Genomic DNA, 15,095 nt, shown 5'->3' with positions numbered 1-15,095 from the left:
ACATTACAGTCAGAGGGAAGAACGAAACACACTTAGTCAGAGTCAAAATTAGAACACATCATTTCCCCCGAGCACCAAAGTTGAATGTTACTGTAGGTTTTCACATTGGTGCAGTACACTAAATTTCAAATAAACTATAGTAAGGAATAACAAATATTATTCTTCAGTGAACTTCAGATCTCGGTTTTTATTTAGTCAGTTATTTGCAAGAAATGCAGATTAATCCATTTAATATATGCTACCAATATTACTCATGGCATCAACTAAACAGATACTTCGCCATCTGCTTCCACGACCGCCTTCCTTTTCATTTGGATAGTTCATTAATGTGTCTCATTTACTGTAAGAGGCTCCTTATGTGACACTATCAAATGTGTGCTGAGATTCCATATAAATATCATGCTATTACTCAAAATAATGTCATGTGCACTTATCTTTATAAATACATGCTGATTAGACCATAAGAGATAGGAGCAGAATTAGGCCATTCGTCTCAAAGAGTTTGCTCCACCATTTCATCATGGCTGATCCATTTTCCCTCTCAGCCCCATTCTCCTGTCTTCTCCCCATAACCTTCCATGCCCTGACTAATCAAGAACCTATCAACATCTGCCTTAAATACACCCAGTGACCTGCCCTCCACAGCTGTCTGTAGCAAAAAACTCCATAGATTTACCACTCTCTGGCTAAAGAAATTCCTCCTCATCTCTGTTCTAAATGGACGTTTCTCTATTCTGAGACTCTGCCCTCTGGTCCTAGCCTCACTAAAGGAAACATCCTCCCTACATCTATATTATCTAGGCCTTTAAACATTCAATAGGTTTCAATGAGATTCCCCTCCCACCCTATTCTTCTAAATTCCATCGAGTATAGGCCCAGAGCCATCAAATGCTCCTCATACAACAACCCTTTCATTACTGGAATCATTCTTGTCAACCTCCTCTGAACCCTCTCCAAGGTCAGTACATCTTTTCTTTGATTAGAGGCCCAAAACTGCTCACAATACTCCAAATGAGACCTCAACAGTGCCTTCTAAAGTCTCAGCATTACATCTTCGCTTTAATATTCTAATCCTCTCAAAATGAATGCTAATGTTGCATTTGCCTTCCTCACCACCAAACTAACCTGCAAGTTAACCTTTACGCAACCCTGCACAAGGACTCCCAAGTCCCTTTGAAACTCCCATTTTTGAATTTTCGGCCTGTTTAGAAAATAGCCTACACTTTTATTCCTTCTGCCAAAGTGCATGACCATACACTTCCCTACACTGTATTCCATCTGCCACTCTTTGCCCATTTTTCCAATCTGTCTAACACAAAATAATCTGCAGGTGCTGGGGTCAAAGCAACACTCACAACTTTCCAATCTGTCTAAGTCCTTCTGCAGTCTCCCTGCTTCCTCAACACTACCTGCCCCTCCACCTATCTTTCATATTGTCCACAAACTTGGCCCCAAAGCCACCAATTTATTCACCCAGATCAGTGACATATAACATGAAAAGCAGTCCCAACACCAACCACTGCGGTACACCATTAGTCACTGAACATGAAACAGAATGCTATGTTTCCCACCTTGGCTTTTGTGGTTTCAAAGATATTTTAAAACTTTGGTTGCTCATGTTTTGTGATAAATCACCTTTTTTTTTTACAATCAAGAATGGATGTTTTAGAATGAGGGAATCAGATGCTAAGGGGGTGTTGTTAGTTTAGTTTCTGTTGAGGAGATAACATGATGAAGGAAAATTTGAATAACAGGAATTCTGCAGATGCTGGAAATTCAAGCCACACACATCAAAGTTGCTGGTGAACGCAGCAGGCCAGGCAGCATCTCTAGGAAGAGGTGCAGTCGACGTTTCAGGCTGAGACCCTTCGTCAGGACTAACTGAAGGAAGAGTTAGTAAGAGATTTGAAAGTGGGAGGGGGAGGGGGAGATCCAAAATGATAGGAGAAGACAGGAGGGGGAGGGATGGAGCCAAGAGCTGGACAGGTGATTGGCAAAGGGGATATGAGAGGATCATGGGACAGGAGGCCCGGGGAGAAAGACGGGATGGGGGGGAACTCAGAGGATGGGCAAGGGGTATAGTCAGAGAGACTCTATCCACAGCCTCCTCTACTGTACAGATGAAGCCACACTCAGGTTGGAGGAACAACACCTTATATTCCGTCTGGGTAGCCTCCAACCTGATGGCATGAACACTGACTTCTCTAACTTCCGCTAATGCCCCACCTCCCCCTCGTACTCCATCCGTTATTTATTTTTATACACACATTCTTTCTCTCACTCTCCTTTTTCTCCCTCTGACTATACCCCTTGCCCATCCTCTGGGTTTCCCCCACCCCCTTGTCTTTCTCCCCGGGCCTCCTGTCCCATGATCCTCTCATATCTCCTTTGCCAATCACCTGTCCAGCTCTTGGCTCCATTCCTCCCTCTCCTGGTCTTCTCCTATCATTTTGGATCTCCCCCTCCCCCTCCAACTTTCAAATCCCTTACTAACTCTTCCTTCAGTTAGTCCTGACGAAAGGTCTCGGCCTGAAACGTCGACTGTACCTCTTCCTAGAGATGCTGCCTGGCCTGCTGCGTTCACCAGCAACTTTGATGAAGGAAAATTTGTTGGCTTGGCCTCAAAAGTGCTGAGGTGAGGAGTTTGGGATACAACCCACAAGTACTATAATTTTTGGATGTGACCCATAACATGCCCACAAATGGACAGATGAACTAAACACATGAAAGGAGGAAACCAAGATTCATCAGCTTTGGTAGTGTTGAATGTTAGCACTGCATAAGAAGGAAGTGGCATCCTGGGTAACCAGAGGGTTGAGAGAGCTCAACTCAGATGGCAGCAAGGACGGATATAAGAGTGGGATACATCAGCTTATTGAGTCGTGTTGCAACAACCTCACACTAAATATCAGTGAGACTGAAGAATTGATTGTGGATTTCAGGAAGGGCAAGTCGGGAGAGCACACATCAGGCCTCAGTGAGGGTTCAGAGGTGGAAAGGGAAAGCAGCTTCAAGTTCCTGGACATCAGCATCATGGAGGATATATTTTGGGCCCACACATTGACACGATCATGAAGGCAGCATGCCAGCAGCTCCATTTCAACAGAACTTTAAGGAGATCTGGTCTGCCACCAAAGACCCTTGTGAATGTCAAGAGATGTATGGTGGAGAACATTCTGACTGGTTACATCACAGGTTGGTAAGGAGGTTCTAATGCACAGAAGCACAGGAGGCTGCAGAGAGTTGAAGATTCAGCCAGCTCCATCATGGGTACAACCCTCCCCAACATCTTCAAGAGGCAGTGCCTCAAGAAGGCAGCACCTGTCATTATGGACCCTCATAGTCATGCTCTTTTCTTATTACTACCATCAGAAAGGAGGTACAAGGGCCTGAAGACCCACACTCAGTATTTTAGCAACAGCTTCTTCCCCTCCACTATCAGATTGCTAAACGGTCTTTGAACACTATCTTGTAATTCCTCTTTTGCTCAATTTGTTTGGGTTAGGAACTTATAGTAATTGCTATTGTAATTCCAGTTTGTCAGGGGTCAGAAGTGTGTGAAGTTGGCATTACTAAGGAGAAGGTTCTTGGGAAACTGAAAGGTCAGAAGGTAGATGTTACCTGGAACAGATGGTGTACACCAAGGGTTCTGATAGAGGTGGCCGAAGAGATTGTGGAGGCATTGGTAATGACCTTTCAAGAATGACTAGATTCTGGAATGGTTCCAGAGGACTGGAAAATTGCAAATGTCACTCCATGCGTCAAGAAGGAAGAGAGGCAGAAGGAAGGTAACTATACACCTGTTAGCCTGACCTCAGTGGCTGGGAAGTTGGAGTCGATTATTAAGGATGAGGTCTCAGGGTACATGGAGGCACATGATAAAAAAGGCCACAATCAGCATGGTCTCCTCGAGGGAAAATCTTGCCCAACAAATCTGTTGGAATTCTTTGAAGAAATAACATGTAGGATAGACAAAGGAGAATCTGTTGACGTGTACTTAGATTTTCAGAAGGCCTTTGGCAAGCTGCCACATATGAGGCTACTTAACAAGTTAAGAGCCCATGGTATTACAGGAAAGATTCTAACATTGATAAAGCAGTGGCTGATTGCCAGGAGACAAAGGGAGCCTTTTGTCATTGGCTGTCGGTGACTAGTGGTGTTCCACAGGGGTCTGTTTTGGGACCCTTTTTACGTTATATGTCAATGACTTGGATAATGGAATTGATGACTTTGTTGCAAAGTTAGGTGGAGGGGCAGGTGGTTTTGAAGAAGTAAAGAGCTATAGAAGGACTTAAGACAGATTAGAAGAATGGGCAAAGAAGTGGGAGATGGAATACAGTGTCAGGAAGTGTATGGCCATGCACTTTGGTAGAAGAAATAGAACATTTTCTAAAAGGAGAGAAAATACAATAAATTGAGGCACAAAGAGAATTGGGAATCTTTGTGCAGGAGTCCCTGAAGGTTAATTTGCAGGTGAGGAAGGCACATGCAATGTTCGCAGTCATTTCAAAAGGACTGGAAGATAAAAGCAAGTATGAAATGTGGTTTTGTGATGTTTCCTCTGGTGGAAGAATCTAGGACCAAAGGACAGAGGCTCAGAATAGAGGGGTGTCCTTTTAGAACAGAGATGAGAAGGAATTTCTTTAGACAGAGTGTGGTGAATCTGTGAAGTTTGTTGCCACAGGCAACTGTGGAGTCCAAATCTTTATGTATATTTAAAGCAAAGGTTGACAGATTCTTGATTGGTCAGGGCATGAAGGGATATGGGGAGAAGACAGGAAACTAGGACTGAGAGGAAAATTGGATCAGCCATGATGAAATAGCAGAGCAGACTCGAAGGGCCAAATGACCTAATTCTGCTCTTATCTTTATAGTCCTATGATTATGCTTTACATTGTACTGTACTGTACTGCTAAACAAATTTCATGATGTTTGTCAGTGATCCTAAACCTGGTTCAGATTCTGAGCTGGAAGAAAAGTAGTCAGAGAAGTTATGCAAAGTACAAATGTTTTGTTTCGGAGCAGGAAAGAAAACTGCTAAAGGAACTAAGCATCTCAGGCAGCATCTGTGGAGGAAAATGGATAGTCAACACTTCAGATTGAAACACTTCATCAAGGAAGTTGACAGCAATCACTAGAAAAAGGAAAACTGAACAAGCATTGAAAATGAATGCATTCCTTCATTAGGCCCAAAGATTCACAAATGCTACAGTGAGATGATACAGGAAAATTTACTTCTTTGTTCCTCTTGCCCCACTCCTTCATTTCCTTCTGAGAAACCACTGGGCCATTATATTAAGGTTGCATATGTTTCTTTAGGCCAGTTTGTAAATACTCAACTTAACAAAATGTCAGTGGAAGATAAATATATTAGTACATTACAGAGGACTTTGTTCAGAGTCTTTACAGGCTGAACATGATACATACTGAGTAGGTCTTTGTACTGCTGCAACTGGTTGTCCTGGGCCTTTACAGTAGCCTCGGTCACTACAAGCTTCTCCTGTAATTCCTTATTCTGTTGTCTGTACTCAGCTAGCTCGCTCTGAAACTGTTTGGATTGTTGTCCAAATTGCCCATGATGCCATGGGCTGATACTTCCAACCTGGATAGTAACACAAAAATCAAAAAGTTAAACAGAAATTGCAGAGAAGTTATTTAAATAACTTTAATAATGACCAGTAAGTATCACATAAGTGTAGGTAAAATACATTGCAGGGTCACAGTAAAATCATTTATCCAATTTTCTTCAATCCCTTTTTGAAGGTTCTAATGATTGCTTTGACATGCTTCAGTACCTAGACCTAGTAATATTGCATCACTATCACCCCCCTGTATGTGTAATCACAATGACCATTGAGCTGAGCCTGATCCAACAGTTAGCTAATAGCCAGACACATTTAACTGTGATAAGATGGCCTGAAAACATGGCTGCCCTCTCCCAACATCCAAGCCATAAAGCTTAATAGCCAAACTGAACCACCATCGCTGTCAGGGAGATCAGCTAACTCCGCGCAGATTCGGAATAGACTACAAGACCCTGTCTGGTCTGGAAAGCACAGTTCCACACTGAAAGGAGAAGAAATGCATTCACCAGATGCAAGGAAAGTAACATTTATATGAGCCATTTGATATTACCCTCTTTAATCACAGCAGACTGAGAATGAGGTGTTAGATAGAAATTAAATAACTTCCACTAATAATGGAGCTCCAGATTCTACTTCATTTCCTCACAGCCTTGTGACTGATGGCCATTTGACACTGGGAATGATCATTAAAGAAAGCTTGTGCTTGATTGGTTTGGGAAGCACAGAAGTTGGCACCTCATAGCCTCAGATATCCAAGGTCGCTGGTTCAGTTCTGGTGTGGGTGCCATCTGTGTGGAGTTGACCTTTCTTTTCTGAGACCATGTGGCTTTCCCCAGCTGCTATAGTTTTTTTCCACATCCCAAAGGTGCTAATAGTTTAAAACACTGTAAATTACTCTTTAATATAGGTTAATGGCAAAAGGAATCAATGGACAAACATGAGAGAGAATAAGCTGCAGGGGTACAGGACAATATGGAGAGAGGAAAGTAACTAATGGGTGTCAGCATATGAAAGTGCCCTCACATATTGGAAGAGTCTGACTGAAAACCAACCGTTGTCTATGTCATAGCATAGGAGTTTAAGAAACTTCAGCATACAGAAATTAAAAATCATTCACACAAGGAAACACAAGCTCAAAATATCAATTTTGCATCAAATCTTAATCCTATGGTACAAGACAATATTTCACAAGCCATGCATCTTGAATTGAATTGCTTGTGTTGCATATATTACAGAACACTGTGTAGCTTCTAGACAGTAATATCGGTAATACATCAAAAATGCAAATAAATTTAACAGCACCCTAGTCCATCACCCTGCCTCATCTTTGCTGCTGCTTATACTAACTTAATTCTCTCTTTCTCAGGTCTGATATAGGGTCCCATAAACCCATCCTGTTTGTACAACTTGCCTGCTGGGCAGATCCCATAACCCCATCATTAACACATACACAGACCAAGAAGCTTAGTGTGCTGATAACCTTACACAAATATTCCCTTTGTTCTATATATCCCTTCCCCTGCCTTCAATTCAAAGCTAAATGGCATCTCCTTCTTTCCCTGAAAGAGAATGGTGGCAGAGCTGAAATGTTAACTGTTTCTTTCTAAGTCTGACCTGCTGTTTTTGTGGCATTTTCCATTTTCATTTCAGACTACCAGCGTCAACAGATTTTTTTTCCTGATTTTCAAACTCTAACCTTTCTGGCCTCACTCCGCCTTCCCAGCACTAATCACTTCATGCTGGAGAAGACGATTTCTCTAGTAACACTTCATACCACACCATTGGATATGTGACCTGATTTTCACTAACTTCAAAGATGAAGAAGTTCAAATGAAAAAGGAAAATTTGTTGAGACTGTGTGCATCATATAAAGAGGATGTTGTTTTCTGTAACTGTGATCTAATCAGAGTAATACAGCACTGAAATAGTCCCTTTGACCTAACTTGTCCATAATAAATAAAACGTCCGCCTAAGCTCGTCCCATTTGCCCATGTTTCTTTCAACCTCTCCTATTCATCTACCTGTCCAAATAGCCTCAAATGTTGTTACACCTGCCTCAACTACTTGTGCAGATTTAGAACAGCTCATTCCACATATGCAACCACCTCTATGTGAAGAAGCTTGCCTCACGCCCCTTTTAAAATTTTCCCTCTCACAAATATATGCCCTAGAGTTTTGATTCCCTCTCCCTGAGAAAAAGACTGTGCATTTACATTATTCTTTTGCCCCTTATGATCTTATTCACCTTTATAAGGTCACCACTCAGTCTCCTCCATTCCTAGGAATAAAGTCCATGTCTGCTCAACCTCTCCTTAAGTTTCAAGCCCGAGTCCTGACAATATTCACATAAATCATTTCTGCACTTTGTCCAGATTAATGGCATTTTTTCTTATAACAAGGTAACAAAAACTAGACACAATAATCTAAGTGTTGCCTCACCAATGTCTTCCACAGCTACCAAAGTCTTGTACAACTGCACTCTGTTTATCAATTGTTCTTATTTATTTAAACTGGTTCCTGTTTGCCACTCATTTCTCAGTAAAACATATACAGTGTAGAGGTTTAGAGAAAAGATGTCTAAAAAAGTAAAATGCTTACATAAAAAACAAAAGCAACCTCAAGCTTTTCATTATTTTTACCATGAACACAGGCACTGAGTTGAATTAAGCATCTTCCAGTGAACACCAAGTAATCAAAATGAACAATGGCTTGGTAACACAGAGATGAAAATTAAAATATTATTAGATGTTATTTTTTAAAAATAACTATAGTGTATTCATACTAACCTGCTGAACAGCATCAGTCAAATATGGGGCCTCTTTATTACTCTGTGATAAGAGAATTCCAAGGTCCAGTGAATAGGGTCTGGCCTGCTTAGTCCTTCTGTCACATTGTTGCATGTCTGCTTTTGAGCATTGCACCCGAGAATGGCTAAGCTCTGATTTTAGTCGCTCAATTTCTTTGGCCATATTTACAATGAGCTCTGGATTGAAACGTTTTTCTCCGGTCTGGGAAGAGTTGAGCTCCAGCTGTTCCTTCAGGAGGCTGATGATGGTTTCTGAGTTCTGTAATTTCACAGTTAACTTTATAATCTCCTCCCTGAGGTCCCAAACATCAAGGCTGACCTTCTTTGCTTCTGTGCTCCACCCTGGCCCTGTCAGATCCGCTTCCACAATTCTCTTCTGCTCAGCATTCTCCAAAGTCTGATTTTGTAATGGGCTTCAAGGAATGAATATGAATAAAACTGAATGTCAATATGGGGTATAAAATACATATGTTCAATATTTTACATTTATGTAAAAATAGATTAAAAACTAAGGTTATCAAGAATATTAAAACCCCTCCCTTTGAAAATACTGGTATTTCAGAAAATCAACACTTCCTACATTCAAAGGTTTCCTCAGCATCAGTCTGACAATTCATAAACTATGTTCCTACCTCCTATGCAGTCACTATGCTTGAGAAGGAGCTCGATTTGCTTCCCCCAATACACCATGAAAATTCAAAAATCATTTGGTGGTCAGCTGGACCTTGCTATGAGTTAATATCTGCTCAGTGCACTGAAATGCAATAGTGATTCACAGAGACACCCCACAACTTACCACCACCATACCGTGTGTTGAAAAATTGTTTTCAAAAAGCTTCTCCACAATGGCTGAATGATTAGTTGAAAGCACTCACAAATTTCTGTGCTTACCATAAACTACTGTATATCTAGTTTACTTAATTTGATCAGTTGACCTGTTGTTTTTAGATAAGTTACACAACAAACCCCTCCCCCACACCACCTCCTTGAATAATAATTGGCTCAGGCTAGTTAATTTAATTAAAGAACTAGATGAATCATTAATGTTATTAGTGAGGGAAATGAGAGGCATTCCTGTAACAAAGGAGGAGTTTTGGTTTTGAGTTCTAAGCATCTTATGTATTAATGTTCCATGATATAGAACATTTACTATATTCCCTTAATCGACAATACAATAGTTCACTCAACAATAACCTATGTTTCTCGGTAAATTTAATTAAAAAATGCCAGTGTATATCAATATTACTGCATGTTATTTGGAACAATTTCCAGACTTCCACACATGTGGATGCTGGCAGCTAACTACACTCTAACTCTGGAAATCTGATGGAGCTCCTCAGGGGCAGGGCTTTGCTACTTGATTCCAGATTTACTGAAGCATTCTCTGCCAGGTAAGTGAAGGAACAATTGGCCTGTTCCCCTTGCATTGAATGGAAAGGAACGACTGAAAGAGTCTTCAGAAAATATCCTCAATGTAAACATCAGAGGATTTTTAGTTTAAAAATACACTTGTTAAAATTTTAATTTTGGAAGGGTTTTTCATTTAGATTTTTTGATAAATTTTAATGAGATACTGATGTTTAGAAGTATGTAAAGATGTAAAGAATCTTCTTGGTAATACTACCAGGGCTGAATAAGTAACATCATATAATGTGTGATCCATGTTGGTGAACAAAAAAGAAAAGCAGGGTACTTTTTAATGTTGGAGCTTTGGAAATGTTGGTGTTCAAAGATGTGCTTGGCAGGTTGGATGCAAAGAGGATGTTTCCACTGGCTGAGGTATTTAGAACCAAGGTTTACCATCTCAGAATAAAATACTATGACTAAGAGGAAGTGAAACCCCTTCAGTCAGACATTGACGAACTTTAAAACTCTCTACTTCAGATGGTGATAATGATTGGTATTATGTTAATTCAAAAGAGATATCAAAATATATCTGGGAATCAAGAGATATAGTGTAGTGCGGGAAGATGTCACTGAGGTAGAAGATCAGCCATGATCTTGTGAATAATGAATCAGGACTTGATGAGCTACTCCAACTTAATATGTTCTGATAAATTGCTTTAGTGTTTTAGTATCTTTCACATTTTATTCTTTCAACATACAGTGTTACGTGTTTCTAAGTTATAAAATATTTTTGTATATTTCTGTCTACCTCAAACTTTCAGAAGCATTAAGTATGTTTTAGTGGTTTGACTGTCTGGGAGCACAAGTTAGACAGCTATCAAAATCTTTTCTCTTTACTTTGAATGGAGCTTGGTTCAGCTGCCCCAGAGACCCCATCACTGTCCCAAGAAACTTGAAAGTTTCCAAGCTGCTTGTCTGCTGGGAGGATTGTAAAAAGGCAAACCCAGTTTTTTTTCCAAATATCTGAGATGGGCCAACAGTGTTCCCTTCTCACACCAATGAACTGACTGTGAAACGCCTTGAAGAGTCCTGTCAATATGAAAGGTGGTTAATAAATTTCTTCCTTAATAACTACATCATAGTTTTGCAATACATTATCAAACATTATTTAATCTAAGTGCAGGTGCCACCTTTCAAATTGCTAACATGGTCAGCTGGACCTTGCTATGGGTTAATATTGTTCAGTACATTGAAATCAGATAAAAACTGCAGAAAGTACTTGTAATTAACATCCCATTCTAGATCTTCTAACATTTTCTAACATTAATCTCATCTTAAAATTAGCAGTGACTGCTAAACACAATTGTCCTTTTCTGAAAATACAAAATGCTGAAACTCATGCCTCACCAGCTGGCAAGGTCTAATATTGTACCCGGTCAGTCTGCTACCATATGTATTGATCAACTGAGATAGACAAATTTTCGACAGCAGGGTAGTAAAGTGCCACGATAAACAGGGGACAAAGTGAAGCTGAGAATTTGGTAGAGAAGGGAAAGGATCCACACATATACTTGATTTGAAATGTGGTTGAATCTGTGCCCAGCACATTTAATATTCTCAGTCTTATAAATGTTAAGCTAAAACAAATTGACCAAGGCATCTAAATTTAATAAATAAAGTATTTACTCCATTTGAGGTACTGATTTCTCAGTCTGTGTCCTCAGCTCCATCGGTTTGTTTTCCATCAGTTTATTTTCCTCACTCGGACTCTGCATTTCGAGTTTCATCTGCTGGAAATTGTCCAGTGCCTCTGTTCTCGTGGCCATTGAATTGTGAAACAAGATGCTGGAGTCAGTTTCTTCAATACAACTTTTAAATCCAGAATCATTTGAGCCTTTCTGTAAAGACTAAAAGATTTAATTGCAATTTGAGACAAATGAAAATGGATGGATCCAAAAAATAAACCTTTTTGTTGTTAACACAAGCAACTCCTTTTCTCCCCTCTGTTGATGAAGATGGACGGCAACAATTCTAATTTTATGTATGTATGCTGCAAAGATGTCACACTACTCCATGGTTAGAGTAAGAAAATTTCCTAAGATTTGTGTTCCTCATCACTACTCAGTTACTTTCACTGGAATTCTACAATCGTGAACATTGTATGTTACAACTTGTAGTTCAATAACTATAATAGGTTGTCAACACTCACCCACACAGAGAAAAGCATATTAATGCAATGCAACAATGGAAATATGCATGTGTGAAATTAATTGCTATGTAGGAAAGGAGGAGAGACAAGAAACATTGGGAAAATACCGAGTGTCATGTGATCAACATTATTTAATCGAGTTAGCACTGTACACCTTCATTAACAATGTAAACAGTGTAAAACAAACTAACATCTATATGAATGCACTAAAAGTATTGAATTAAATACACTAAAAATATTGAGTGCCATGTGATCAACATTACTTAATCATTGAGTTGGCACTGTACAGCATCTTCAAACTTAATTGGCAAAGAATTGCCAATAATGTGAACAATGTAATGTAAAATATAACATAACATCGATATGAATGTATTAAAAGCCTGAATACAAAGACGTGGAATTTCAATTTACAATTCTTCACCCAAATTTATTCATGTACTCAGTGACTATGCTGTAGATGCAGAATCAGACTATTCAGCCCCTTGATTCTGCTCCACCATTCGATCATGGCTGATTTATTTTCCTCTCTCAACCCCGTTCTCTGCCTTCTCCCTGCAACCATTGACAACCTTACTGATCAAGAAGCTATCAAACTCCATTTTAAAACACCCAATGACTTAGTCACCTGTGGCAGTGAATTTCGTAAATGTGCAGAAGTGCAATGAATTCCCACGTATGTACAGAGAATGAATCTAAAGTTTTTCATTGATTCTATTGTGTTACTGTGACTATCTGGAAGAAAATGAATCTTGACATACAAAAATGGTGACATACAAGTACCTTGATAATAATTTTATTTTGAACCTTGAATCCTGGCTAAAGAAATTCCTCCTCATCTACATTCTAAAGTGATGTCCTTTTGTTCTGAGGCTGTGTTTTCTGGTTTTAGATACCATATCCATTCTATCCAGGCATTTCAGTATTCAGTAGGTTTCAATGACATCCCTTTTCATCCTTTTAAATTCCAGGGCCATCAGATGTTCCCCATACAGTAACTATCTCACCCCTGGGATAATTCTCATACATCTCCTGTACACCTTCAACAATCCCGTCACATCTTTCATTAGATATGGAGCCAAAAACAGCTAACAATACTCCAAATGTTTTCTGACCAACACCTTAAAAAAGCATTATTATCATGCTTTTGTTTTCTAGTCCTCTCAAAATGAATACTAACATTGCATTTGCCTTCCTCAACCCTGACTCAACCTGCAAGTTAACTTAGGAAACACAAAATACTCTGCAGATGCTGGGGTCAAAGCAACACTCACAACACACTGGAGGAACTCAGCAGGTCGGGCAGCATCCGTGGAAACAATTAGTCAACGTTTCAGGCCAGAACTCTAACTTAGGAAATCCTGCATGAGGACTTGCAAGTCCCTTTGCACCTTTGATTTCTGAATTGTCTCCCCAGTTAGAAGAGAATTCTCTACCTGTAGAGAAATAGTCTGTACCTTTTTTTGCTTCTACCAAAATGCTTTACTGTACACTTCCCCACACCTTATTCCAACTGCCACCTCTTTGCTCAGTCATCCAACCCATTCAAGCCACATGGACAAGAATGGAAGTGATAAGATCTCCACTCTCCATGGGATTCTAATTCATGCTGCCCATTTCCCCAATGGCAGAACACCAAGCCATCTGAATTATAATGAGACACTTCCATTTCTGGGCATACATTATTTCTTTTGCATTGAAAACAACAAATGCTAGACATACACATCAGGCATATCATCGCTGGAGAAAAAAATCGGCTTCCAATGTGGCTTTACATCAGAAGCACATTCAATAGCTTATGGTGAAAGATTATTACCTAAACCATTAGCTTTTTCCCTCTCCACAGATGCTGTTTGATCTGCCAAGTATTTCCTGCATTCTTTGATTTTATTTCAGATTCCTGCTGATCTGCATCTGCAGGTTTTTATTCTTTTGAACGCTTCACAAATTAGGGCATTAATTAAATGTTCTGCCTCTCTCCAAATTGTACTTAAAACAAATTCCACTGCAGCTTTTGATGTTACCTGCTGGTTGTGCTCCACATTTGTTGGATGCTCATTCAATGAATCTTTAAACTGAGTGCCCTCATTATCCTCAGCTCTCTCACAATGGTACTCTGAAAGAAAGTGAAAAACAGATACTTGTCAAGAACATGTAAAAGGATGCCAATGGCCACTACTCACTTCAAATAATAAATAACAATCACACATCAATAAAATTGTTAATTACTTTTTAAAAATATCTTGATTGATTGCTACCAAGAATACATGCACATTTATTCAATTTTTACAAGGTGTGCTGAAATGGTAGATTTAGCCTTCCCTGGAGATTTAAATAAAAATAATGTTCTGCTCATTTTCCATTTTGCATGCTGTTGATTGAAAACTACCAGCCTACATCCATGAATAACAAACTTTTTCTTGCTGCTTTATTCAGAGGCAAATGATCTGTCAGTTGGGTTAACCATTTCCTGTACATTAACAAGCTCAAGTTGCTATGGTTAAATTGCTGAACCTCTAATACATTCAAAGCAAATGCTCTGAGCAAACGATTCAGGTTAAGCATCAGTGATTGACCACTTCCCACTTTTCCCTTAATTTGTTCATCAAACAGTATATGAATGTGTTTTAAATGCCAATGTGAACCCAAAACATATTTTAAAATAGGGTGTTACTCATTAAATAGAGAAATATCAGGTGAATGTACAACAGCGGAAAGATGACAGAAGTTATATTTTTCATGTAGTTTGTTAAAAAGTGAATAACAGTTGCTGGAGCACAACAATTTCAAATCGATCACTGCACACAATGTCACCCAACAATCTGTGGATGGCACTTGAGCTGTGGTTGGCAATAAAGCATGGTGGTGATGCTGAGTTTTTAAAGGTTAATGTAACAAGAAAATATTCAGCAAAGCAAAGCAGAGGCATTCTGAAAAACATCAGCACAGCAGTTTCTCACTTTACGATTTTAATTATTTTACCAGAAGTGAATTCATTTTCACAATTACAACATCACCCACAAAATTACTGCAATTCTGAATGTATGTACCAAGGATTTACAATGTAATTGGGTATAAATGTATTTCTCACCTATTTGCATATTCCTTGGATTATAAAAGGAAATCAATTATCAAAGGTTTTAGTGTTTTT

At 39.4% G+C, this 15,095-nt stretch overlaps 1 protein-coding gene across 9 annotated transcripts in view; it reads right to left on the bottom strand.

Annotated features, from left to right (window-relative positions):
• The window catches only part of pde4dip (phosphodiesterase 4D interacting protein), a 440,914-nt gene that overhangs the window by 101,605 nt on the left and 324,214 nt on the right, over positions 1-15,095 (bottom strand). For all 9 annotated transcript variants that reach the window (XM_063064080.1, XM_063064082.1, XM_063064078.1 and 6 more), the window contains 4 exons: positions 13,969-14,060; positions 11,425-11,645; positions 8,372-8,804; positions 5,428-5,602 (listed from right to left, as the gene is read on the bottom strand). In XM_063064080.1, the coding sequence (XP_062920150.1) occupies positions 5,428-5,602; positions 8,372-8,804; positions 11,425-11,645; positions 13,969-14,060 (921 nt within the window). The remainder of the gene's footprint in view (positions 1-5,427; positions 5,603-8,371; positions 8,805-11,424; positions 11,646-13,968; positions 14,061-15,095) is intronic.

Source organism: Mobula hypostoma, chromosome 12, assembly GCF_963921235.1.
Source record: "Mobula hypostoma chromosome 12, sMobHyp1.1, whole genome shotgun sequence".
NCBI classification, from domain to species: Eukaryota; Metazoa; Chordata; class Chondrichthyes; order Myliobatiformes; family Myliobatidae; genus Mobula; species Mobula hypostoma.
This window is presented reverse-complemented; position numbering and strand designations above follow the sequence as displayed.